This window comes from Neurospora tetraspora, assembly GCF_033439725.1.
Source record: "Neurospora tetraspora strain CBS 560.94 chromosome Unknown B0H65scaffold_1, whole genome shotgun sequence".
Lineage (NCBI taxonomy): Eukaryota > Fungi > Ascomycota > Sordariomycetes > Sordariales > Sordariaceae > Neurospora > Neurospora tetraspora.
This window is the reverse complement of record NW_026944383.1, coordinates 1,188,807-1,213,482: the sequence shown is the minus strand read 5'-3', so window position 1 is coordinate 1,213,482 and position 24,676 is coordinate 1,188,807. Positions and strand designations below refer to the sequence as shown.

Sequence of the window (24,676 nt, the reverse complement as noted above, 5' to 3'; positions counted from 1 at the left end):
ACAGTCAACGAGTCAAACAGCTGCTACACGAATGATAAATTCATGACAAAAGATATTAAAAGGTCATACATACATGACTGACGACGGCCAGCCGGCAAGGCTGCCGAGAAAAAGAAATAGAAAAAAAATTGGGATTGCCCGGAATCGAACCGGGGTCCTCACGGATCCGTTGTGTCGAATTTGACCACAACGTGAAGTACTGACCACTATACTACAATCCCTGTTCATTGTTGTAAGATGGCGCACGATTTGGGGCTTATGTGGATGACACACAAAAAAGGATGTTCATGTTGTGCTAGGTACCTACCACGGTACCTTCAGTTTTGTTCGTGCGCGATAACTAAGCGATTGGGACAAGGTCAGAGATAAGCTGTACTGTACTGTAGCATGGAAAATGATCCTTGATGATATGCTTTTTCCAAAAAAACACTCCTAGGCTCTCAAAATTATGGGATCAAATTCGGTTGGTAACAGGTGATAAACAATTGGCGCTTGCACTGATGGAAGGACGTCGTCGGATCTGCAGGCACAGAGAGGCAAGGACGGGAGTGTTCAGTTCAGACGAAAGGCAACAGGGTTGCATCACACAAGCATCTACGGCTATACAAAGTCGATGTCATCATGTTCATGTCTTGTTGGTATGTATAATCTAAGCGTTAACCATGCATGCTATCTACAAATCATAAAAGTATATGTACTAATCTTAAACGCCAAAACGGGTCTTGAAATGCAACCGCCGTGTCGCCCATGTGTCCCGGGCGCGGTGCATGGCCGGTAGTCGTGCGCGCGCCGTGCATTGCGCCGCACCATGTTCATTCCATCTCATCTCTTGAAAACCCCAAGGCAAAAGTCTTTTCTTTCCCCTTCAGTTCATCCCATCATGCTAAAAAGGGCACCTTCTCATACAACCCATCATAAACCTTCCCAACCCACCCCAACGTCTCCCCTCCCCTCGCGACAACCCCCAGTCCACCAGCCGCCCAAACCGCCGCCGCCGCCGCCGCTACGGCATTAATCCAAATCAACCTCCTCCTCCTCTTGCGCCTGGCCTTCCTATCCACCTCCGGCACGCCCGTATGCCTCTCCAACGCCCACCCAGCGCCCTGCGACACGCCAAACCACTTCGCCCACCCCCACACCATATGACCGCACCCGATCCCCAGCAGCGCCGCGTACGCAAGCCAAGACGTCCACGCGTGTCGCACAAACCCGTGCGCGACGTACGCCAGCCCGATGTTGGCCGAATCCCCCTCCACCGCAAGCGGCAAGCCGCGGTTCATGAACGCGTGCGCGGCCACCACCGCCGTGAAACTATAACCCGATAGCGCAATCCAGCTGAGGCGCGGCCAGCCGCTGCGCAGGAAGCGCGCCGTGGGCTTGGCGATCAGACCGTGTGTTTTCTCGTCGGAGCCGACGCCGTAGTAGCGGCGGAGGTTCTCGCGGCGGCGGAGTAAGCGGGCGAGTAAACCCGCGCCGACGTGTGCGACGATGGGGAGGGCGACGAGTAAGGGTTCGGAAAGCGGCGTTTGGTAGATCTCGCGCGCGAGGAGGAGGTAGGATTCGGAGGCTGGGACCGAGCGTGCCAGGACAGGGATGACGGAGGTTGTGGCGAGGTGGAGGGAGGCGAAGAGGGAGAAGGTGTAGGAGGAGTAGCGTTGGATGCGGGTTACTGGAGGAGGAGGGGGGAGAGAGAGTGTCAGTAGTTGAAAAGCCGGGATTTTGTGGGGAGGAGGAAAGTCGCAGTTTGGGTGGGGGATGAGGTTTTCTTACGGTAGTATATCGCTCCATGACCGCTACCGCTTAAGCCGAGTGGTGTCGTTGTGTTTGTTAGACCAATGCCTCCGGCCGTCCCTCCTGATCCGGATGACTTGAGAGAGTGTATCGAGTCTGCTAGAGAGCCGCCTTCGCCGGCGTCGTCCGAGGGCGAGGCATCTCTTGTTGGGTCAAAGTCGGGACCGTCTTCTTGGTAAGGGTCTAGTATCGGCTCTGGGTCGAGTTGTACTAGCGAGATAAAGGTCTCTTGCGACGCCTTGTGACTTAGTCGGTGGTCCCGATGGTCCAGGTCGTGAGGATCCATGGTGGATGGACTGGCTGTGGTGTAAAGCGTCGGGTTGCGCCAGTCTCTCGCAACCGTTACTTGTTCTTTCTTCCTTCTTGAGGTTGTTTTTGATCAGTCAATTCGTCTCTTCTCCTGATGTTGTGGTACGAATTGGGACTTCAGGAGACCCGGGCAGGTTTGTCGTCAGGAACCAAGCAGACAGATGGGTGGAGGTTTCGGGTTCTTTAGGTACGTACTGGCGCATTTGTTGAGTGACGAGGGTGGGTCCTCACTGGCTCAGCCGTTGGGGTCCTCAAGTGGACCACAGTGTCCGCTAAGCCAAGCCTGGTGGGGATTGGCGGTGTGGTGGAGTCTGTGGGGGCACCTAGCTTCCCCACGTTTCCCTGCTGTCCGTTAAAGTTGCATTTGAGCGAACTTGATTCGTGCCGCCGGCAGTTCTTGGTCTTTGGGTGTGACCTCACACGCAAGACGCGCTTCATTTCGAGCTTCGACTTTACACATGTTCACTTCCCTCGCAACCAAACCCAACGACAACACGCAACGAAATTGAAAACTCGGCAATTGACAATCGTGATAGCCGTATTTTCATATCAGTTCAGAAGCCTCAATCTCGACCATATTGTCTAAACCACCGTCAAAATGCCTCCAGTACGTCGCCATCCATCCATCCATCCATCCAATGCTCTCCACGCAACCCTTCCTGATCGCAACATGTTAACCACTCCCTCAAATAGCGCCACCAAACCCTCCCACCAGCTCAAACCTCCTCCGCCCGCGAAGCCCTCCAATCCTTCTACTGCCAGCTATGTCAAAAAGGATACAGCCGCATGAACGACTATGAAGCCCACCTCTCCTCCTACGACCACAGCCACAAGCAGCGCCTCAAGGATATGAAGCAGATGGTGCGGGACCCCCAAGCTGCCGCACGCGCCAGGAGACAAGAGCAAAAGAATGAGGGCGTCATCTCCATCAAGCTTGGAGAAGCTGCGGCTGGTGGTGCTGGTGCTGCTGGGGGCGGCGGCGGCGGTGGTGGGTTCAAGAAGGGCGGATTCAAGAAGTCGGGTTTCAAGAGCGCTTTTGTTCCTGTCGGGGAACCTAAAACGGCTACATCAGCGGCTGCACCGGCTCTAGCAACTAGGAGCGATACAGCGCCGGATGGCCAACAACCGGGGATTAGGAGGGCACCGAGAAGCGAACTGGTTGAGAGCGACACCGAAGACGAGGGATATGAGGTTTACGATCCTAGGAAACCGACTGACTGAGCGGGCATGTCATTGGAGGATATCAATACCGAAGTTCGTTGGGACTGCGCGTGCAACCAACAGCATTAAAACAACAGATCTGCAGGAGCCATCGACTGGTTTTGGGAAGGAAGTCTATCAGCTTTGAACGCCAAATTCGCTATTACAGAAGGATCGAATTGTTGCGCCATCCTCCCATCGAGTCGACTCTGCCGAAAATACCGCCCCAACTCCAGCGCGCAAAAACAAGAGCGGAGAGTCCGCCAAGATCAAGGATGGTTGGAAAATGGAAAGCCGCCGAATTGTTTTACAAGGCGCAACACATCTGTCGCCGATCGGTTTTCTACCTCAAGGACCCCCGGTCATAGTCGTCCAAATCCTCGGCTCAAACCCCGACAAGTCCTCCTCCACCAAGTTCATGATATGTCGATGGCCGGAAAACCAGTTACCGAGCTGCGCTGTTTGCGTCGCATCTATAAGGCCAGCGGGCATATCTGCAGAAAAGACACCAGGTGTGACGGCGGCGGCAGCGCCTGGCGCCGCCATACTGCCATGTTGATGTTGTCGCTGCTGATGGGCAGGGTTGGAATTGGAGTTTGCATGCTGTTGCTGCCCCTGCTGCTGATCATGGAGGAGTTGCTGGGGCATGAACCCGAGCTGAGTGAGATACATGTCGAAATCATGACCGACTAGCATCATGTCCTGGTCCTGTTGCTGCTGTGCCTTGGTCTCGACGTACAGGCGTGCGACGTGGCAGAGGACTTGACATACGCGATTGAACTTGTCGATAGCCTCGGAGATGCTGCAGACGGTGGAGAGAGAGGCGACAAAGTGGTCCATGCGGTCTAGGTCCTGCATGTTGGATGTCTCGATGACATGGCAGAACAAGACGATGAAGGGGATAAACGGGGCATAGAGGATCGTCCTGTTGGTTGGTTGGTTGGTTGTTTGTTAGAGTTGGGAGACCTCCCAATACAAATGTCACCTGGGTGGTGTGTGAGACTTACCAGTGAAGATACCCAACCTTGGTGAAAACGCTCAAGCCAGGAATCTGCATGCATTCCAAATGAACCTCGACCGCCCGTCGCGCCGCTTCGATACACTCCGGGTTGAAGGTGCTACCGAACCCAGGAGCGGCCGGAATCGCGCGGTATATTAGACACAGCGATGCCCAGTACGTGACCTCGTCCGACCGCAGCATCAACGTCACCGTGAACCCGTCTCTCCTTCCGGAATCAGCAAGCTTGCCCGTCTCGCGCGCATGACGGATGAGCTCATCGTTTTCCCTCGCTATTCCCTTGATGGCCTCAACCAGCTGACGCGCGCTCTCGATGCGCTGCTCGGGCGGTCGTGACAGGGCCGCGATGGAGTACAGCTGTTCGTAGGCCTTGCCCATTACCTCGGCGTGTTCGATCCACAGGTTGAGCATCTCCTTCCAGAAGTCGGCGACGTTGATGGTCCGGCCCATGCGTTTGGGGATGGCGATGTCGTAGTCTTGGATCATGGACGAGCGGCCGAAGCGGAGGGAGAGGCCCTTGTCTAGCATGTAGGCGAACCAGAAGAGAGCGGACTTGGTGTCGTTGGAGACGTCGTCGTTGGCGGAGGAGGCGCCCGAGGTGGTGGCGGGAAGGCGGTGGTAGCCGAGGGTTTGGCAGATCATGACTGCTGAGGAGTTGAGTTGCCAGGCGAGGGTGAAGCGGGAGGCTTCGACGGCGTAGGAGGCCTATGCGGAAGGGCTGGGTTAGCACACCCATGGATGTTATGTCACGGACAAGGGAAGGAATGAAACTGATCTTGAGCTAAATGGTAAGAGGACTGGAACTTACAGCCAACAACAATGCTTCGATACTCTCCTTTCTTGCCGGCATGAACAGAGGCAATGCCATCAGGGCCGTCTCCAGATTGTCTCGGCACAGGTTACGGTACTCGAGCAGCTTTTCAGCCTGATGAGCCTCGTCCACCCTTGTAGCCTTTTCCTGGAAGAGGTAGAACAGACCGGCATTGACGACGATGAAGGTTGCCAAGCTGTAATCTTCGGTAGCGAAGTATACCCTCCGACAGCAGTCGACGAAGTCGTCTACCGCGATAAACGTGCACATTAATGTGAAGGTTTCTGGTAGCTCATTCTTAATATCCCGAAGAATGCCCACCACTACTGGGCTCGGAGGCATAGGCAGTTCACGCATACACCCTCTAGGCATCGGCTTCGCGTTAGGAAACCTCGAGTCCTGGTTCGTCCGCTTGCGGTTCTGCATGCTCACAATCTGCCGGAGGGACGACAGGGCCGACTCCATGCTGGGGCTGAGCGACGTGTCCCGGGTCACGGCGTTCTCGAGAAACTCGCTGGCGAAGACGGTCTGGGCGGCCATGGAGGAGTTGCCCTCGAAGGCAGAGTCCATCTCGTCGTCGTTGTCGTCATGGTCGTCGAGGGGAATCTCACCCCGGTCGGGATCACCGACTATGTCGCTGATGATGGCCACTGGGGGTTCGCTGGCGGGAGAAGCATTGCTGTTGTTGTTGTTGTTGTTGTTGTTGTTGGCGGCGGCGGGGCCGGCGAGAGATGAGGATGCGGATGATGGGCTGCTGGATTGTGAGATGACCATTAGCTCACGCAGCATCTTTTCGATGCCGGTGAGCCGGGTTCCGAAGTGGTCGATCTTGCGCTCATATTGCGCCGAGATGAGAACTCGCTGTCGTTGTTCCTTGGGCTTCTGGCCTACTCCGGATGAGCTGCATGACCGGTTTGCTGTCCTACAATTTGAGCACGGTGACTCTTTGTCACAGCGGATCTATGTAGTCAAGAGAAGGGGGATCCAGTTAGAACTTTTGATGAGAACATGGCCTTGGACCTACCTACCTTACGGAGCCGGCATTGATCGCACTGTAAAATCGGCGTGTGTCAGTGAAACGCAGTTGCACTCATGCATTCTTCAATGCAGGTAGTATTGCTGGGCATGAAATTCCAAAAGGAGTGGTGACATGCGAAAGGAAATATGCGGAAGTACGTGTAAGGTACCCCGAGTTGGAGGGTGCGGGTCGGACACCGCGGGCACCCCATCGGGATCCGTGAGGCCGGACCCGGACCGGAGCGGGCCCCGCTATTCAGACATCAGGTTTTCGGCGTGCGTGACCGAGTCCGTGGGACTTTAAAAAGGAAAGGACTTACTGCTCTCTTTAGACCTGCCCCTGGGCTGTTTCCCTCGGCCGCATCCCTCTCGCCACTGGCCTCTCTTTCCGTGTCCATTTGAGATGTGTTGGTTTTCCTTGTGCTGATCCAAAAGACCGGGACGGTAGTGCAAATTGGAGTTTAGGTAGCCTGGGCTTGCGTCGCCAAGGAATCGATGTTCACATTAATGCAGACCAAAGATACCTATCAAATGCAAATGTTGAAAAAGGACAATATCAGCAATGAAAAGACACCCGAAGCGATTGCAGACAGATGCCCTACTAAACTGCTGTGGCTCTGAGGGTATACAGTTATGTGGAGCCTCGTATTGTGCTGAAATGACAGGACTGTTGAGGCTGTGAGAATGCAATGGGAGCTGCTGTGACTGCTGAGTGCTGACGTCTCGACTTTGGACGTCGGATGGCATTGAATGCTTGGCATCGCGGCCCGCGGATTCCGTCTCCGCCCGCGGACATTGCCCCACTTTTCTCGAACTACACTTCAGTCCCGTCCCGTCGTTTCGAGACTTGGCTTTCTTCAACAACCTCCCCTCATCCGCCACGGCGCCGTACTTTGAATCGTTGTCACTCGTCTTGGTTGCTAATTTGGGTGACTGTATATGGACTATACGCGTATGTTGAGTTTGATGGGCCCTCACCGCCGTCTTCACCATGTTACAACGGGGAGTTTGCAAGGGGCCTTCGATGCCATGATACCTTATGGCTTCCATTGTGCGGAATGCTCTGTTCCCGGGCCTGGATTGACATTCAATTGGCCGAAACGACCCTGCGCCCTGGCCTTTCCAGAATTGTGATTCGTTGTATCTTGGCCATCAACACCACTTTGCTGCAAAAGTCCACCACCAAAATGTGCCAAGGGAACGACAAGTTGATACCAACTTGCCATCAATGAATGGATGCTTCCAGCCCGAGTATATATCTTCCAGACACAGTCCGTGTTTAGGTGTGACAGAGCGAACAGACGGGTATGAGTTTGGAGACAGAGAGCAACACGTCATCGCATGGAGACCAACAACATGGCCGTGGCCGAAGAATCACCTTCCAGCACCTCAATCACCGACGACGGCAGAAAGCCAGGCGAAGTTGTCGTACCAATTCCCGAATCTGGCGCGGCTCAAAATGAAGACGGGACCGATTGTGTATCAAACAAATGCGAAGATGGGAGCCTCAAGAGTTACTTTGTGAGTGATGCGTCCCAACAATTCAAGACATGTTGAGACATGTCTAGTGGCTGCTGACCACCAACTAACACCTTTCAACCTTCCAGAGGATCTTCAGATACACAGACCGCATCGGTTGGTGGACACAGCCCTGACTTGCATGATAGCGTCTGGTGTTCTCCTTCCATTGATGGACCTTGTCTTTGGCAAATTTGTCACTGTCTTCAACAACTTCATAACCGGCAAAGCTACCCCTGCAGAGTTTCGTTCCAGCCTCAACGACTACACGTAAGCTTTTTACCCGCTGCATGTTCAACAGATACTGACACAAGCTTTGGATTTCCATACTATACTTTGTCTATCTCTTCATCGCCAAACTTGTCCTCGTATACATCTGGACCGTAAGTCTTCTTGCCGTCTGGGAAGATATCTTGATCCGTCACTTACATACACCCCAAGACCCTTGCCTCCACCAACGCCATCAGGATCACACGGTCTCTTCGAATCGACTTCCTCAAGCAAACAATACGCCAGGAAATTGCCTTCTTCGACCTGCCCGAGGCCGGATCCATCTCCAGCCATGTCACTACCAACGCCAACCTCGTCAACCAGGGAATCTCAGAGAAACTGGGTCTCGCCATTCAAGCTATTGCAACCTTCTTCGCCGCCTTTGTTGTCGCCTTTGCGGTACAATGGAAGTTGACCCTGATTACCATTTGCATCGTGCCCGTCATTGTCATCGTCACCGGCATCTGCATGGGCATCGACGCAAAGCAGGAAAACGAGATCATGACCATCAACTCCCGAGCATCCAAGCTTGCCGAGCAGGTATTTGCGAGTGTCAAGACTGCTCATGCCTTTTGGGCCTTCCCCAAGTTGTCAGGCAAGTATGCAGCTATTCTGGATGAGGCCAAAGCGGTCGGCGCCAGAAAGAGTCCGAACTACGCCGTCTACTCCACGCCAAGCATCGCGGCCAAGGTTCAATCTGGTTAACCGGTTAGTGATTTTCATAAGCAGAACAATTTGGGGGACAGCAACTTACAGAGAGCTGATGAGTCGTCTCTACTTCATCTTCCTCTTCTCCATCCTCGCCTTTGCTTGAGCTCTTCTCTTCGCCTTGTGTTGAGCATCTTTGACGGGATCTAATTTCCTAGCGGCCTCCCTCTTAGTCCTCTTCGCCCTGTATGCAGCGTGTGCCGCGGGATCCTCCTTGAGTTTATCCATCTTCGCCTTATATCTCGCATTAAACTTCGCTTTGTGTTGAGTATGTTTGATGGGATCCTCCCTCAACTCGTACAGCTTCGCTTTTGCGTACGCAAGTACCTGAGGCCGCCGCCTCTGATACTCTGCCTTTCTCTGGTCTAGGAGTGCCTTGTGTTTGACTGGGTCTTGCTTGTACCTAACCCAACGCTCCTTCTGATGCTGGCGTTTGACTTCTTTGGCGTTTTGCTCTGCAAGAAGTATGGCGGCCTCGAGTTTGGCTCCTGTGAGGCCAGACGAATACACTGAGGGTAGTTTCAGACCTTCGCTCCAGGCCGGATGGGAACATAATCCTCCATATGGGATTGACGAAGCCCATTGGGTGTTTTGTGAGCGTAGGGTCGACGATACCTCGGTCTTCGTAAGCATATAGGCTGAATGTTATAGCAGCCTCCAGGATATAGAAGAGGGCGCGAGCTGGGAGGTGAAGAGGAGCTGGCAATGGACATGGTGTCTTAACTAATATTTTTTTGTGGGTGAGGGTGTAGCCTTTTGCGATGGCCGCGGCGGTATACCTCGAAAAACCCGCCCCTCGGCTATACTCGTCAAGCCTGTATTGTACGCCTAGGCTCCTGTGCGTACCCGAGCCAACATATACTAATGGTGGCTGTCCGTTATGCTCGAAGATGAGTAAGTAAATCGCCCAAGCTCGTTCATCGTCCGAGGAGAACTCCGGTAACGATCTAAGAGTATCGAGATTGGGGGCACTGGCAGCGTTGAAGAGTGGGCAAAGCCCGGGTGCCCATTGTAGTTCTAGCCCGAAGATGGTTTGAACCAGTGTTGGTATAGACGGCAACGATTGGGCAATTTGCAATTTGCGTCCATCAGCAAAGGCACAATAAGCGCCATATGCCTTGAAAAGATACAGTGACTCGGGGCTTTCCACTTCGTCGTCGTCATCGCTAGTGTCCATGTCCCACAGGTCGTCATCGTCGCTAATGTCCATATCCGACAGGTCGTTATCGTCGCTAATGTCCATGTCCGACAGGTCGTTATTGTCGCTGATGTCCATATCTAACAAGTCGTCATCGACGCTGGTGTCTAACACATCGTCATGGTAGGAAGCCTCTAAGGGGTCGTCGTCGTAGCTACTCATAGCTACAGCCGCCTTTCCTCTCGTTGTCGCCACCATAGTTGCTGCTGTTGCTGCTGTTGCTGCTGTTGGCGCTGCTGAGAGAAACCAAGAAGGAGGGTAAAAAATCCAGCAGCGCCAGCAGCAGCAACAGCAGAAAATTTTTACATCCTTCCAAAGAAAGGAACACTCGACAGCATCTCACTTGTATTTGGTCCTTCACGAGGAAGGAACACTTCATCTCTGTAGGATCATGGTTAGCTCGCCGGGAGGCAAAATAAGAGGAAGGAACGAACCGTACATGTGCAAAACCACCATGATCTCTCTCCTCGAGCGCTTCTACGACCCCACCAGTGGCACCATCTTCTTCGACGGTGTCGACTACTCGCAGATCCACCTCGGCCGCTACCGCAGCAACATCGCGCTCGTCCAGCAAGAACCGGTGCTCTACCAGGGATCGATAAGAGAAAACATCGCGATGGGCGTAATTGACAATGGCGAAGCCACTGGGGTATCGGATGACGAAATCCTCGAGGCCTGTCGCCAGGCTAACATCGACACCTTCATCGCCTCCTTACCCGAAGGGCTAGCTACCCCCTGCGGGTCCCAGGGCCTGCAGTTCTCCGGCGGGCAGAGGCAAAGGATTGCTATTGCGCGGGCGCTGGTTAAAAAACCGAGATTACTGCTGCTGGATGAAGTGACGAGTGCGCTGGATACGGAGTCGGAGAGGGTGGTGCAGGCGGCGCTTGATGCTGCTGCCAAGGGCGAAGGCGAGAGGAAGCGGACGACGGTTGCTGTGGCTCATCGGCTTTCGACTATAAAGGGGGCGGATAGGATCTTTGTGTTTTCGTATGGAAGGATTGCGGAGGCGGGGACGCATGAGGAGTTGTTGGAGAGGAGGGGGATGTATTATGAGATGTGTTTGGGGCAGTCTTTGGATGGGTGATACCTTACATTATTGTTGGGGTATAGAGCGACGACGACAATAATAGAGTTTCAGTTTCTATCGGCCCACATTTCCAGGGTACCTATGTTTCGGGCCATCTCCGTCCGTGGACTGAAACAATGACGAACTTTGCGTGGTGTTTTCCGCATTTGTGTAACATCGACTTTCCCCCTGATGCTACTGTCCCGTTCGATAATTCTTCCGAACGGATCGATCGCATAATGCCACCACTGAAAAATCCGTGGTTGTTTCATCCGCACCTTTTTAACCGATTCCCCACATTCTGGGACACGATCCCTCATTCGGGCGCGTGGTATTCTCTCCTCAACTGACACAGGAATGACATTGAGGAGGATTTCTTGGTAGGACGCCGTCGATTCACATGTGTGTGTTCAAGAGTCGCATTTTCCTGGGGGTATGGTACCATGCTCGAATTGGCGCCGGAACCTCGGAGCCGAACCCACCTTCAAATTGTATAAAGAACAATGTGATTACCTCCCTCCAGTCATCCAGATGCTTTCCTTGCTTTGACAAGCATCCCGTCGTGACCAACGTTTTGTGCTCAACCCTCCCTCCTCCACCATGCGGTTTTCTTCCACGACATTGATCGCCGGCCTCGCTGCCGTGAGTGTATCTGATGCGCGGAGCGTGAATCTCGTCGATTGTAAGCGAGCAACGCCTACCGTCTACCTTGCCGGTGACAGTACTACAGCCAAGACCGGGGGGCTTCTCATGGGTACGTACCTAGTAACTAGTCAATCCCTTTCCCTGTTCCCTGTTTCCCTCTTCCCAAATACCCAGTATCCTAACAAACCTTTTTTTCTTTTTAATAGGATGGGGTGAATACCTCCCCCCCCTCCTCAACGGCATCACCGTCGTCAACAAAGCCGTCTCCGGCCGCTCCGCCCGCTCCTACACCAACGAGGGGCGCTTCACCGAGCTCGCCAACCTGGTCACCGCCGGCGACATCGTCGTCATCGAGTTCGGCCACAACGACGGCGGCTCTCCCAACTCGGCCTCCGACAACGGCCGCTCCGACTGCCCCGGCACCGGCTCCGAAGTTTGTGTTTCAGGCAAAACCGGCGAAAAAGTTTACACATTCAATCACTACGTCGAGACCGCCGCCAAAACCATCATCGCCAAGGGCGCCTCCGTCATTTTTGCGTCTCAAACGCCTAATAATCTGTGGGAGGGCGGGAGCTACGGCGGGTATGCCCCGCCGGTGCGGTTCGTGGGGTATGCAAGCCTCGCGGCCAAGAATCTTGCAAACACAGGAAAGGCCAGTTTTGTGGATCATTATCAAGCTGTGGCGAATATGTATTTGAAGCTGGGGAACACTAAGACGAACTCGCTTTATCCTAGCGATCATACGCATACCAGCCCTGAGGGGGCGGATCTGGTGGCCAAGGCGTTTGCGCAGGCGGTTATGTTAGCTTGGAATGGGACGACGCCGTTGAAGGGGTATTTGAGGCCGGGGAATCCTACTGTTTTTTAACTGAAAGAAGGAGAGGTTAGGTTAGCTCTAGAAATGGAAGCTTAATCGGTTGAAGGAAGTCGTCTTTGAGTTTTTTTAATTTGTCTGCTTGCCCCGCCGGGCCGTTACGCAAACGAGCGGGCTGGACCGTTCCTTCCCGGACAGTAGGACGGGAGGTAAAAGGTAAGGTACCTGAGTGGGTTTTCATCCACTCGGGTACCTAGGGTACCGTACCTACCTTACCTTGCAGTAAAAAAAAAAAAAAAAAAAAAAAAAAAACAAAGAGGCCAAGGAAGTGCCACGAGGAAGGGCGTTGCTTGTGTCACCTGTGACCTGAGTGTACCTTATGTTTCCTTTTTTCCAATACGTTTCTGGTTGACAACGCCGTTGTGATGAATACATCTACACCTTGCCGTTCTCCACGATATAGTGTTGATGCTCCAGCCCAGGCGAGCTTGGTGGAGTGCGGTAGAAGACCTGAGGTGCAGCGATGTCGGTAGATAGCGTGAGGACCTTTTCAAGGAAGGAGCTATGAAGGTTCAAAGAAAGAAGTGTGAGGAGGAAAGAGCGAGAAGAGGAAACAGGCAGGAAGCAGAGAGTGAAGCAAGTGGAAAGTGTACCGGGGGATGCAGTGACATCCATTTCAGTTCCAACCCACAATTACTTGAAACTTCTTCCCATCCGACAACTATGTTCTTCACCTTCGCCCATCCGAACTTGTTTATTTTGAGGGAGCCACTTCAATTCTCGTTCAGCCGCCCGAGGGACCATGAGTATTACTCCATGGGAAGAAGACACTCCCCGTTCCAGGGCTAGAGCCTATGCAAACCATCACTACCTAGGTGCTGACCAGTCCGTTGATATTCGAACGACAAAAACAGAATGGAAACTTGGCGATGTGTAACAACGACACGACATTGTTATATATATGAATGAGTGATGACAAAAGGATGAGAATTGAATACCGAGCGATTTTATGCCAAGACACTACAGTAATATCCCTTCTGCAAATACATACAAACCCCTTTAACTGCAAAATTTCCGAAGCCAAACATCTCAATTAATCTTTAATCCCGTCATTCATCAACTTCCTTCAAATGCACAAAGCTGCTCCGCGACGCAACCAAGGTCGCCAGTTGCCGGATGCTAGAGCCGCCCATGATATCGAAAACGGCCACCTCGGCACCAACTTCCTTCAGCAACCACGTCCGCAGCTCCACGGCCACAAGCCAATCGACGCCAAACGCGTGAAGAGGCTTGGACGCATCCAGGTTTACTGTTTCTACTCCAAGCGCCTTGGAGATCTTGGTCAGCATGGCTTCGAGAACAATGGCTTCTGCCGTGTCAAGCGAATCCGTGGCGCCCAAAGCAATCCGTAGTTGACCGTCTTGTCGGCCGACGCCAGACCTCCGGCCATCCGACGCATCTGGAACAAGTGGCTGAACAGCGGATCGTGCTGCCAGCCCGGCGCTTCGATGCCTCGCTGCGCCAGTGCCTCGGGAAGCTCCAGCCCAAGACAGATCTGCGACTTGAGAAGGGACGGCACGCTCGATCCCGACGGGCCGCATAGTCCGTCGAGCAGCGCATGGAACTCTTCCTCGCGCATGGCCGTGAACCCTTCGGCCCTCAGATGGCCAATGAGTTCAGCGTTCTCCGCCACGAATCCAACAGAGAGAATCATGCCCAGGTCCAGAGACGTGGCTGGCAGTCCCTGGGATACCCTGTACCGCGCCAGAGCATCTTGGTACGTGTTTCCGGCGCAGTAGTTGGACTGGCCCCGGTTGCCCACGATGCCAGACGTCGACGAGAGGAGGATGAAGAAGTCTAGGTCCTTGTCAAGGAGTACTTGATGCAGATTCCACGACGCGTCGACCTTGGGCTTGATGGCTGTGTGCCAGTCGTCGATGCTCATGTTTTCGAACAATGTGTCCTGGAGTGGCGCGCTGTTAGCTTTTACCATAACGACATGTGGTCTGGGAATGATGGATACATACCTTTAGCACCATTGAGCCTTGGATGCAACCCCTGATGGGAGGCATCATTGTCAGACAGCCATCCAAGGTCTTTTTCAGTGATTGAGCATCCGAGACGTCACAAGCAGGTGTCTCTACGTGGACGCCGGCCGACTGCAGTTCCGCTACGAGTGCCTTGCCCGACTCTCGGAGTGGACCAAACCGCGACAGCAGAATCAGGTGCCGGGCTCCCCGAGACGCCATCCACCGTGCGATGCTCCTGCCCAGACCTCCAAGCCCCCCGAGATCACATACGAAGCTGACGGGTCAAAGTTATACTTGGGCTTTCGGCTGGGGACGACAGGAACAATGTCATCCTCATGGGGCTCCAGCACGATCTTGCCCGAGTGTGCTCCGTTCTGCATGTATCTGAAAGCGTCTTGGATCTGACCGAAAGGGTAGACTTGCACCGGGTGAAGCTGCCGGATTGCACCGTCGCGAACAAGACGCATGCAGTCCTCCAAGATGGCATTGAAATGGCGCCCGTCGTTGTTCGCCATGTAGCCGACATCGACAAATCCAAACGTGACGTTGTACTTGAACTTGTCCATGTTCAGCCGGGCTGAGGAGTAGATGTCGACTTTGCCAACCTCGACGAATCGTCCAAAGGGTGCAACACAGTCCCACGTTGCTCGGAGAGCGTCGCCCGACAGAGCATTGACGACCACATCAACCCCGCGCCCTTTGGTCAGTCTCATGATTCCGTGCTTGAAGGATAAATCTCGGCTGGATAAGATATGGTCCTCAGGAATCCCATATCGAGCCCTGAGGAGATCCCGCTTCTCGAGCGACCCGACGGTCGCATACACCTCAGCCCCGCGATGCTGGGCAAGCTGGATGCAGGCCTGCCCAACACCCCCAGCAGCAGCGTGTATCAGAACGGAATCCCCCTTCTTGAGATGTGCGATGTCGTACAGGGCAGCGTAAACGGTAACGTACACGACAGGTAAGGAGGCGGCCGTCGTCCAGTCCAAGTCTTCCGGGATCATCACGAGGGAGGTCTCCCTAGCACGAGCGTACGTTCGCATAGTCCCACGCGCAATGCCACAGACGCGATCGCCGACCTTGAACCGGGAGTTCGGCCCCGTCCGCGTGACGATTCCTGACCCTTCGACTCCGAGAGCGGTCCCAATCACCTGGCCGAGCGAGACCATGATGTCAAGGAAATTGAGGCCGCATGCCGCAACTTTGAACTCGACGTCGCCTTCTTGCAAAGGTGTGTCGTAGAGCTGATCGTCGTCAAACTGCAGGCTATCCAGAAGTCCAGGTGTGCCGACAACCAGATCGAGGGCTCTTGACGGATCCTCGCCAAATTTGGCCGGCGCAGCTACCTGCTTGGTGGTCTTCTGAGAGATGTGTCGGTTCATGTAGTCCGCCTCGATCACCCGGCCGATGTGTGTCACGCCGCTTGAGACTGAGAAACTGTTGTCGATCACGTCCTTTCCACCCTTGACGAAGATTTCGGTGAACAAGGAGAGTGTATGCTGGCAGACAGCTTCGACACTTTCAACGCCATCAACATCATCCTCAAAGGTGAGGGTGACAAAATTGATGGCTGGGTTCTCAGCTCTGATGGCGCGGGATAGTCCTGTTATCATCTCGATTTCTGGCCTTTTTGCAGCCTTTCCGCCTCCGTGGGTAAGCCACAAGATCCCGGAGAGGGATGCAGTCATCTTCTTGATGACGCTCAGCCTGTCGGCAGTCACGTCTTTCAGGAACGAGGCCTCGATCTCAGGAAGGAAGATGCATATCTTCTTGTCAAGGTTCGCAGACAGCAGATCTCCCACGCTGACCACTTCCACTTCACAGTGAGTATTACTACCCTTGCCTTTCAGTGAAGTCTCAATTTCCTTTGCGACCTCGTTCTGGAATTCGGAGCTCTGGTCTGCTACAATGATGGTGGGCGGCGGCGGCGTCGTCGTCAACAGGGATTGTCCCGCTGCTGCTGGTGTCGTGGCTGTCGAGATCATAATAGTGTTGATTTGGTTCTCCGACCCTGAAAAGTCGTCAAAGGCGAGATCTACCCCGGTGAAGGCAGCCCGCTGAAGATGGACCGACCAGTCCGGGACGGTCATCAGGGGAACCCACGCCCTGTAGGGCTCATCGGACAGCCACCAGCCGGGAAGTAAGCCGAATCCAAAGTGAGCGCGGAGCAGGTTGATGTTGGTCAGCTCGTAAAGTGCAAACTTGCCACCAGGCTTCAGCAGTTGGCGAACATTCTTCAGAGTCGCCTCGATGTTCTTTGTTGCGTGGATGACGTTCGCGGCGATGACCAGGTCATACTCGCCCTCCTCGAAGCCCTGATGTCTCGGGTCGTTCTCGATGTTCAACACTTTGAACTGCATGCGATCTGCGGCGGATTCAAAAGTCTCCTTGGCCTGCTCGAAGAAGCTTGGAGATATGTCGGTGTAGTCATATCGCTCGAACCGCGCGCCGAACTCGTTCTCCCCATGGTGGGTCAGCGTGTTGATGACGGTCACGGTCGCGCCTCCTGTACCCGCCCCGATCTCGAGAATCTTCATCGACGGGTTCTTGTGGACCATGGCGTCGACGAACCCAGAAAGCTGGGCGTAGATGATCTCGGCGCCGGTTCCGTACCGGTAGACATTTTCGGAGAGCTTGTCGTTGAAGAGAACCTGAAGAGGGTCGACCTCTCCAGACAAGAGCTTTGCCCACGGCGACCACCAGCTTGGCTTCGGGAGTGCCATTCTCCCCTGCCATTTCGGCTTCCATCTTGCTGAAGGATTCGTCGTCCAGGGCCATCTTGTTCCAATCCTGTTGTTGTCCCTTCGCGTGCACCAGATCGCCGCGATCAAAACGATCAAATACGTGCTTCATCCATGCCACGTACTTTTGCAAGTGAGGCTTGCCTCCGACATGTTCAGTCCACAGGTCTGGGTTCGCAGCTGCGTATCTCCTCAAATACATGTAGCAGATTCCCTCAACGTCCGCAATAAGCTGGGACGGGTCAAAGTCCACGAGATCTTGAGGCGGGCGGAACAATCCGGCCGCACTTTTCTGATCAAGCAGGCTTGGCTCGGGTTTCCAGTCGATATTGAATGCATGCTGACGGGCCTCGTCTTCCCCATCATCTGTTGCGCTGCTCCGACCCGAGACAGCGGTGGACACAAACCCGTCCGCTTTGATGAGGGGAGCATGAGTCTTTGGGTCGACGGCGATGATGGAGGCTTCCGCCTGCCGAAGCCCCAGGAAATCGGCATGGGCAGCGAGACGATACTGGTCGTGAGACGCAAGCGCGTCCGCCGAAATCCAGAGCTCTTTCATCGAGGTGGGCACCATGGCCTCTCTGACCTCACGGCCACCGCGGGTCAAGGCGACCATGACGGCCTGCAAGACACCGTCCAGCGTCGTGGGGTGAACGAGATGCTCCTGGACAAATCCTTGGGGCATCTTGCTCTTGATCTCGGGGACTTTGGACGTGATGGTGGCGATCATGTTGCGGTCGCCGTCGGGGTCGATCCGCACGTCAGAAAGGGTTTGGAACGTGGAGCCAAAATCGAACCCGACCGTCTGGAGAAGCTCGTAGAGCTGGTTTGTCGACACCGGCTTGCCACACCTCTTCTCGGCCGAGGCGACATACTCGGCGCACTGATCCCGAAAGGCCCGGTCTTCCAGCCCGTTGTCCACCGGGGTGTAGGCAGCTTCGTACTCGGTCTGCACCAGGCCGCGGCAGTGTTCGCGCCACTCGTCGTTCTCGTGGCTGAAGAGCTGGAACTCGCTCCAGTTGGACGCCGTGCTGGACATGCTGTCCATGTAAGGCCGCAGGTAGAAGTGCGTCTCGACGCCCTCCGCGCTCGCTGGCACCCGCAATGCCATGTGCAGCGATACCTCGCGGAACCGAAAGGCTTTGATCGGGCCCTTGTCCGGGTTGGCCATCTGTCTGCTGGCCTCGATGGCCATGACCAGCATCCCGGCTGCTGGGTAGAGGGTACTTCCCGTGATCCGATGGTCCCGGATCCATGGGTTCTCGCCCAGCCGGATCCAGTTCCGCCAGAGCGCGTTGTTCTTGTTCCAGTCTGGAACCGATGCGCCCAGGAGCTCGTGACGGACGACTTTGCGGAACCGATACCCCTTGCTGATTCGGCTCTCGCGCCAGTATGACTTTGAATGGTCAAACGGGTAGCTGGGGAGATCTACCAGCAAAGAGCATGACCTTCATTGAACGACGACGGCGGATTAACAGCGGACATATCGAGCTTGTAACCGCGCGAAAAGAGCCAGCCCGCCGCGTTGAGAGCAGCGTTGGTCGAGCTCGAGTTGCGCATGAGCAGGGATTGGTACGCAACAACCTTATCGGCTTCAGGAATCTGTTCCAGGATCTCTCGGATCGGTCCCCTTAGGGCACCATGAGGCCCAATCTCCAGCAGCTCGGTGATGGGATCTGTCTTCGTTTTTTGAGGGCCGCTGGCGCCAAGCTTCCTCTTCTTTCCTTTTACAGAAGAATCAGAGACAAGACGAGACAGCGCCTCCGAAAACCTTACTGGCGAGATGAGATTCTGTACCCAGTAGGCCGGCTCACAAAGCTCCGACAGCTTGGCCTCCGCCCCGGTGAGCGAAGAGTAAAACCGGGGCACAGGGGACTCCTTCTTCTGCTGTTCCTGTTCCTCCGGGCCACTGCCACCACGGCATTGTCCTCCAGAGACAAGACCGGCACCTATCAGCTGTAGGTATAGGTCCGCGATGGGCTGCATGTAAGCCGAGTGGTACGCATTGCCGACCGCGAGCTTGCGCGCAAAGATGTTGTCCTTGTCGAGCAGCTCCTGCTTGAGGTAATCGATCTTGGAGACGGCGCCGCTGACGGTGACGTTCTTCGGACTGTTGATGCATGCCACGGCAAGACTACCGGCAGCACCGCCGTGCGGAAAAGCGGCATCGACGCGCGATATGTAGGATTCTGCCGTCGTCTTGTCTAGTGCGACCGAGATCATGCCACCGCCGCCGCCGCCGCCACCACCAGAAACACGTGCAAGCTCAGAGGAGAGGATACCCCGGTAATAGGCGAGCTTCCACGCCGACTCTCTGGATATCGCGCCGGCTGCGTACGCCGCAGCGATCTCCCCCGACGAATGCCCTACGACGGCTTGCGGGAACACGCCCCAGCTCGCTAGGAGGTCGACGAGAGCCACCTGGAGCGCCGTGCAGATGGGCTGGCTGAAGGCAGGATCGTTGATGTTAAAGGAGGCGGTGTCTTGTTATTGTTGTTGTTGTTGTTGTTGTTGTTGTTGTTGTTGAAGCACCTCGGTGATAGACCAAGAGCAGCTCAGAGCTTTCCTCAGGTACTCGTCGGCCGCAAAAAGACTCGCACGATACGGCTCGTACACCCCGAGCAGCTCCCTGCCCATACCGGCCCATTGCGCCCCTTGTCCCGTGAACACCAGGGCAAGTTGCGGCTTGCTGCTACCTGTGTTAGGGGCGCGGGTGGCCTTGTTGAGCTGGGTCGTCTCCAGACTGCGAGCGAGCGAGCGAGGTCACCGAGTCTGCTACCGCCCATGAAGACCAGCTGAAGCGGGTCCGCTTGAAGGCCAGGGTGTAGCTCAGATCGCTCAGATAGGATGACTCTGACTCTGACTCTGACTCTGACTCTGACTCTGACCCTTCCGATGATGCCGATTCGGTGCCGCTGGTCGAGAAGGAGGAGACCTTGTTGAGTAGATGCTCTCGGTAGGCGGTCGCTAACCGTTGGATGCCGCCTTCGTCAAAGGCGGAGAGGATGAAGAGGCGGTCCAGGCCGTCTGCATGCTTTGCATGACCGTTTTGTATAGAGGTAGGCTCGGCATGCTGTCTGTTTGTTCCGTTGGCAAAGCCATTCTTTACCCCATTGGTCACACTATCTCTGGCCCCGTTCGTCGTTCCATTGGTGTGGCCGTTGGCATGACTGTTGGTATGGCCGTTGGTATGGCCGTTGATGGCAGTCAGGGCTTTCTCGCCGTTGAGGTCCCCATTCACATGATCCTGGAGATTGGAAACATGATTTCCTTGGTGAGGAGCGTTCATGTCATAGTCTGTGGCAGCTTCACCATCCAGAGCATTGCTCACATGCTCATTTGTGCCGTCGGTAATGGCGAATGGTGGAAGTTTTGGGTGCAAGACGGTTCTATGGCGACCCTTGAGGCCGTTGAAGGCCAAGAAGTGTAGAGCATCGTCCACGATGACGGTTGCGTTACTACCACCGTACCCAAAGGAGTTGACAGAGGCACGTCGGATACCCTCGGTAGGCCACACTGTACTTGAGGTCGGAAATTGAAAGTTCCACTCATCCGGGATCTTTGGGTTCTTCTTCTCAAACCACATGTTGGGCGGGATGATGCCGCGTTCCAGGACCATGACAGTCTTCAAAAGACCAGCAATACCGGCGGCACCTTCCAAGTGGCCAATGTTGCTCTTGACAGCCCCAACGTACAATGGATCCTCGGGCGTCCGGAACTCGGAGAAGGCGTCACTGATGGCGCTGGCTTCGATGGGGTCGCCAACCGGCGTGCCGGTACCATGAGCCTCGAAATACCTCGTGAGGCCACGGTCAAGCCCCAAGGCCTCGTACGACTGTTTGATCAGGTTGGCCTGGGCCTCCCTCGTTGGTTGGGTGATACCAGGAGATCGTCCATCTTGGTTGGTGCATGTGTTCCGGATGACTGCACGGATAGTATCGCCATCGCGGAGAGCGTCTGAAAGACGCTTGAGAACAGCAACGCCAAACCCTTCACCTCGGGAGTAACCGTTGGCGCGGTGGTCGAAGCTGTAGCATTTCCCGTCCGGGCTCAGGAAACCGAGACTGGTAAGTGGGATGACCGTGTCCGGGTTCTAGAAAAGGTTACAGCCGGCGACAACGGCCTATATTGATGAAGCCGAAACAACGTCAGCTTGCAAATCACCTCAACTTACCTTTCCACACAATGGCCACCGAGGGGGAATCCAGGCTAGAAAAAAAGTAAACTTACCATGGAAGCTTCGCCGAGCCTCAGACTGGTGCAGCCTTGATGAACAGCAACCAGACTGCTTGAACAGGCGGTGTCTAGCGTCAAACTGGGCCCTCGAAAGTCATAGAACCACGAGAGACGATTGGCAAGCATGCTTGTTCCGGTGCCTGTAGCGAGATACTTGAGTTCGATCTCCGGATCCCTGCTCACAACGCTGTCGTACTCGCGAGTGAAGCAACCGACATGGACAGATGTCTTTGAGCCTAAAGCCTGGGACATGGGAATGCCAGCTACGGTAGTTCACTCATCAGCCTCACGGCACTTTTGTTTTTACTTTTTTTTTTCCCCATTGTGGTGCGAGACCTGCGCGGAAAGGAGAGGAGAAGAGGCTGCAGAGTACAAACTCACCGTTTTCGAGAGCGCGATAGACAGTCTCAAGGAGACCGCGCTGCTGGGGATCCATGCAGACGGCCTCGGCCTGGGTAATGGTAAAGAAAGGCGCGTCAAAGGCAGCAATCTCATCTTTCAAGAAATGCGCATGCCGGACGTTGGTCTTTGAGTTGTGTTAGAGGATTGGATCTTGAAGATCTGGGTGGTGAGAGAGAGAGACAACATACCGTACCCGATCTCTGGGGATCCGGGTGGTAGAATGCATCAAGATTGTATCGGCCTTTGGGTACCTCGCTGAGGGCTGAACGACCGGAGAGAAGGAAGTCATAAAACTTCTCGGGCGTGTTGGCATCTCCGGGGAATTTGAGGTCAAAGCCAATGACGGCGATGGGCTCAGTGGTGTTAGCTTCCATGTTGAAGAAGCAGGGGGGAAGGACTCAGATGGGAGTCTATGAGTCTTGCTTGGTTGCGTGAGATGAAGTGTTGAAGTTTCCACTTCCGTGTGGACGGGTAACGGAATAACAAAAGACACTTTGCAGAAAAAACCGAGAATGTGGACTGCCTTTGTCTGTGGAGGTCCTTCTTATAATGGCTTCACATCATATACACTGCCGCACCGTCATTCTTGGGACGATGGCTCTCCGATAGCTTTTTTTCTCCGCACAAACTGAACACTCCTGAATCTGTTGTCTCCGCTTCTTCAGCCTCCTGCTTCCCCTCCTCCCCTCCATGTTCGGTCTTCGGTTTAAGCTTGAACAACTGCCGTATCTGCCGCGGATCGATCCAGACAACCCAATCTCCATGGTACGAAGCCAGCATCCCTAGGTACAGTAAGTGTTCGCTCCCTCACTGACGAGTATCACATACACCATAGCTAATCACTGTCTCTATCACATCGATAGTCCATCTTACCTACAGCTTCCTCAATGACGAGTGTTACATACACCATAGCTGATCACCGTCTCTATTACATCAATAGTCCATCTACCTACAATGCAACATGATCCTCAATCTTCCAAATTCTGATAAGCCAAAAGCTTGGGTCTTCTGTCTGTATGGTGACGAACAGCAGCCATCTCACGAGCATGTCCAAGAGCACGCAGTCGAAAAAGGAAGATGCCGCGACAACCCGGGCTTGGCCTCTTAAGGGCACATCTTCTAAGAAGGTATTAGGATTCTCCCGATCGGCGCTGCGTGTTGCTTACCTACCTTACGTAGACGCACGCAGTATTGGTTTCCAAGACTCACTAAGTCCGAACATCATCAAAGATTGCGTTCAAGTGCGAGGGGTTTGGCAAATTTCATGATATCTGGATGCGACCAACAAGTGTTGCCATTCACACCAACCTTCACCATGTTATCTTTGAGCTCGGTTGGTTGGTTGGGTGGTTGGTCCTATGCTCTAGATACCTCTAGCCAACAAAGCTCGCAACTACGTACACCTATCCACCTGGGTAAGTCGTTTATGGCACCTAGGTAGCATTTGGGAATCTCATTCTCGCGCCTCCATTCAGTCCTGAAAGCAAGTGCACCTACTGGCGCAAGAATCGCTGACGAGGCCATTTCGGCGACCTTTCTATCCCATCTTATCGATTCAACCTCTCCACATCTCGGTAGGACCGCTTTGAATGGCAGTCACCTCCGACTCGCTTCCCTTCAGTCCACCAGTTCCACCAAGTTATCCAGCATGACTATCGACGCGTGAGGACAACCTAAAAGCTGCGGGACTCAAAGGAACGAAGTGTAACGAAAACGTCAGACTTGATGAAAGGTTGAACCCGTTCCTTTCTTCAGGTTAAAAATCACCTTCATGCTCCTTACACTAACTACCTCTAGTATAGGACGTAAGAAATCAAGACATTGAACCCTAGTATACTTCTTCGCTTCGTATATATCTCATACCAGACATGAACTACCTACTGAGCGTTCACTAAGACTCGAGAGGTGCTAGGCATCTGTCAGCTCTGACACACTGTCCGTCCGCACGGCAATCTTTCTGGGGAATACATATGGCCAGTATGTGTTAACTCGACTCTCAAAACTCCTTGCAATGCACGATATGCTTCTCCGTAGAAAATTCCGTGATAAGGATGTAAACCAAAAATGAGGAGGACGAACTGTCAGGATCTTGTGCTGCTGCTCCAGCCTTCTTCCAAGTCCCTCCATCCATGATTCCCTCCAACAGCAAAACCATGCTCAAAATACCCAAAACTGCAAAACATCTCATTGCCGGCCATACTCCCCAGTCTCTTATCTCGGCTTCTAACTCGGTTATTTGCTCGAGGACTTGCGCGTTTTCATCATCTGGAAGGATTCAGGCATTGTTCTAGATGCTTACATTCAGCTTATGAGATGGTACATGTAGAAGTTGTGAATGCAGTTGTTGTCTCTTGCTTGGCTGTGACTTGAGGCTACATGAGCTGCCAGCCCGGGAATAGCATCTGGGACGCAGAGGTTCTCGTAGGATTCAGACCCATTATTCTTGTTTACCTGGTTGAAGGGGGATGAGGCGGTTCGATTTGGGTTGGGGGTCGTGCACACCACCAAAACTCGACGATCTTTTGAGTTCCGACGATTTACCGAGTTATGGCGCGAAGTCTGATGGCTGCTAGTGTTAGTGCTCGTATCCGAGTCCACCGGTCATTGTAAGACATCCCGCGTCATCCTACGGTAGTAGAATTTGATAAACCTCCCCCGCAAGATATACCTTCTACCCCCGTGCTCATCGGTATCGGCTCATAGGATAAGAAAAATGAAGACAAGAAAAAGATGAGTGCATGGAGCAACCCTCCTTTGGATTTTGAGGCGACGTCGTGATAAGAGCTTACATATGGTCCAAGCTTTCTGATGTGGGTGGCTCGGGTGGTACCACATGTCAACAAGTGTTGAGAGCGGGCAGTCTCCGGAGTCTGGCATGATCAGCGAATCCTACGGCTACGCA

At 54.1% G+C, this 24,676-nt stretch overlaps 8 protein-coding genes and 1 non-coding gene across 9 annotated transcripts; 4 read left to right on the top strand and 5 right to left on the bottom strand.

Moving 5' to 3' along the window:
- Positions 1–129: 129 nt before the first annotated feature.
- On the bottom strand, positions 130–221 carry B0H65DRAFT_t5. The gene has a single exon. It is a non-coding gene; the product is annotated as a tRNA-His (tRNA).
- A 388-nt stretch (positions 222–609) lies between these two features.
- Positions 610–2,336, bottom strand: B0H65DRAFT_448332 (uncharacterized protein). The gene is made up of 2 exons (XM_062825902.1): positions 1,771–2,336; positions 610–1,669 (listed from the first exon to the last, which is right to left on the bottom strand). Exons 1-2 carry the CDS (start codon positions 2,075–2,077, stop codon positions 879–881), a joined length of 1,098 nt encoding a protein of 365 aa, XP_062685799.1. The 5' UTR covers positions 2,078–2,336; the 3' UTR covers positions 610–878.
- Positions 2,195–3,321, top strand: B0H65DRAFT_504508 (uncharacterized protein; the record flags this gene model as incomplete). The annotated part of the gene is made up of 2 exons (XM_062827925.1): positions 2,195–2,234; positions 2,840–3,321. The coding sequence occupies 2 exons, from the start codon at positions 2,195–2,197 to the stop codon at positions 3,319–3,321; spliced, it is 522 nt and encodes a 173-aa protein (XP_062685798.1).
- Positions 3,322–3,648: 327 nt separating this feature from the next.
- On the bottom strand, positions 3,649–6,544 carry B0H65DRAFT_437777 (uncharacterized protein; the record flags this gene model as incomplete). Its single annotated transcript, XM_062825334.1, has 5 exons — positions 3,649–4,225; positions 4,308–5,023; positions 5,127–6,016; positions 6,154–6,181; positions 6,467–6,544. 5 exons carry the CDS (start codon positions 6,542–6,544, stop codon positions 3,649–3,651), a joined length of 2,289 nt encoding a protein of 762 aa, XP_062685797.1.
- A 958-nt stretch (positions 6,545–7,502) lies between these two features.
- On the top strand, positions 7,503–8,639 carry B0H65DRAFT_437776 (ABC transporter transmembrane region-domain-containing protein; the record flags this gene model as incomplete). The annotated part of the gene is made up of 4 exons (XM_062825333.1): positions 7,503–7,667; positions 7,756–7,934; positions 7,979–8,047; positions 8,132–8,639. The coding sequence occupies 4 exons, from the start codon at positions 7,503–7,505 to the stop codon at positions 8,637–8,639; spliced, it is 921 nt and encodes a 306-aa protein (XP_062685796.1).
- Positions 8,640–8,678: 39 nt separating this feature from the next.
- Positions 8,679–10,182, bottom strand: B0H65DRAFT_448316 (uncharacterized protein). The gene is given in 5 exon segments (XM_062825901.1): positions 8,679–9,068; positions 9,081–9,151; positions 9,170–9,341; positions 9,354–10,045; positions 10,076–10,182. The coding sequence occupies 4 exon segments, from the start codon at positions 10,036–10,038 to the stop codon at positions 9,046–9,048; spliced, it is 951 nt and encodes a 316-aa protein (XP_062685795.1). The 5' UTR covers positions 10,039–10,045; positions 10,076–10,182; the 3' UTR covers positions 8,679–9,045.
- Positions 10,039–11,269, top strand: B0H65DRAFT_448314 (P-loop containing nucleoside triphosphate hydrolase protein). Its single transcript, XM_062825900.1, has 2 exons — positions 10,039–10,221; positions 10,280–11,269. The coding sequence occupies exon 2, from the start codon at positions 10,280–10,282 to the stop codon at positions 10,922–10,924; it is 645 nt and encodes a 214-aa protein (XP_062685794.1). The 5' UTR covers positions 10,039–10,221; the 3' UTR covers positions 10,925–11,269.
- On the top strand, positions 11,259–12,559 carry B0H65DRAFT_448313 (rhamnogalacturonan acetylesterase precursor). The gene is made up of 2 exons (XM_062825899.1): positions 11,259–11,660; positions 11,758–12,559. Exons 1-2 carry the CDS (start codon positions 11,507–11,509, stop codon positions 12,417–12,419), a joined length of 816 nt encoding a protein of 271 aa, XP_062685793.1. The 5' UTR covers positions 11,259–11,506; the 3' UTR covers positions 12,420–12,559.
- Positions 12,560–13,471: 912 nt separating this feature from the next.
- On the bottom strand, positions 13,472–22,222 carry B0H65DRAFT_554091 (fatty acid synthase S-acetyltransferase; the record flags this gene model as incomplete). Its single annotated transcript, XM_062829997.1, is given in 13 exon segments — positions 13,472–13,785; positions 13,806–14,328; positions 14,393–14,630; positions 14,666–15,415; positions 15,431–17,076; positions 17,087–18,564; positions 18,585–19,582; positions 19,682–19,872; positions 19,904–20,594; positions 20,607–21,229; positions 21,367–21,635; positions 21,754–21,898; positions 21,963–22,222. 13 exon segments carry the CDS (start codon positions 22,146–22,148, stop codon positions 13,475–13,477), a joined length of 8,049 nt encoding a protein of 2,682 aa, XP_062685792.1. The 5' UTR covers positions 22,149–22,222.
- Between the last annotated feature and the right edge of the window lie 2,454 nt (positions 22,223–24,676).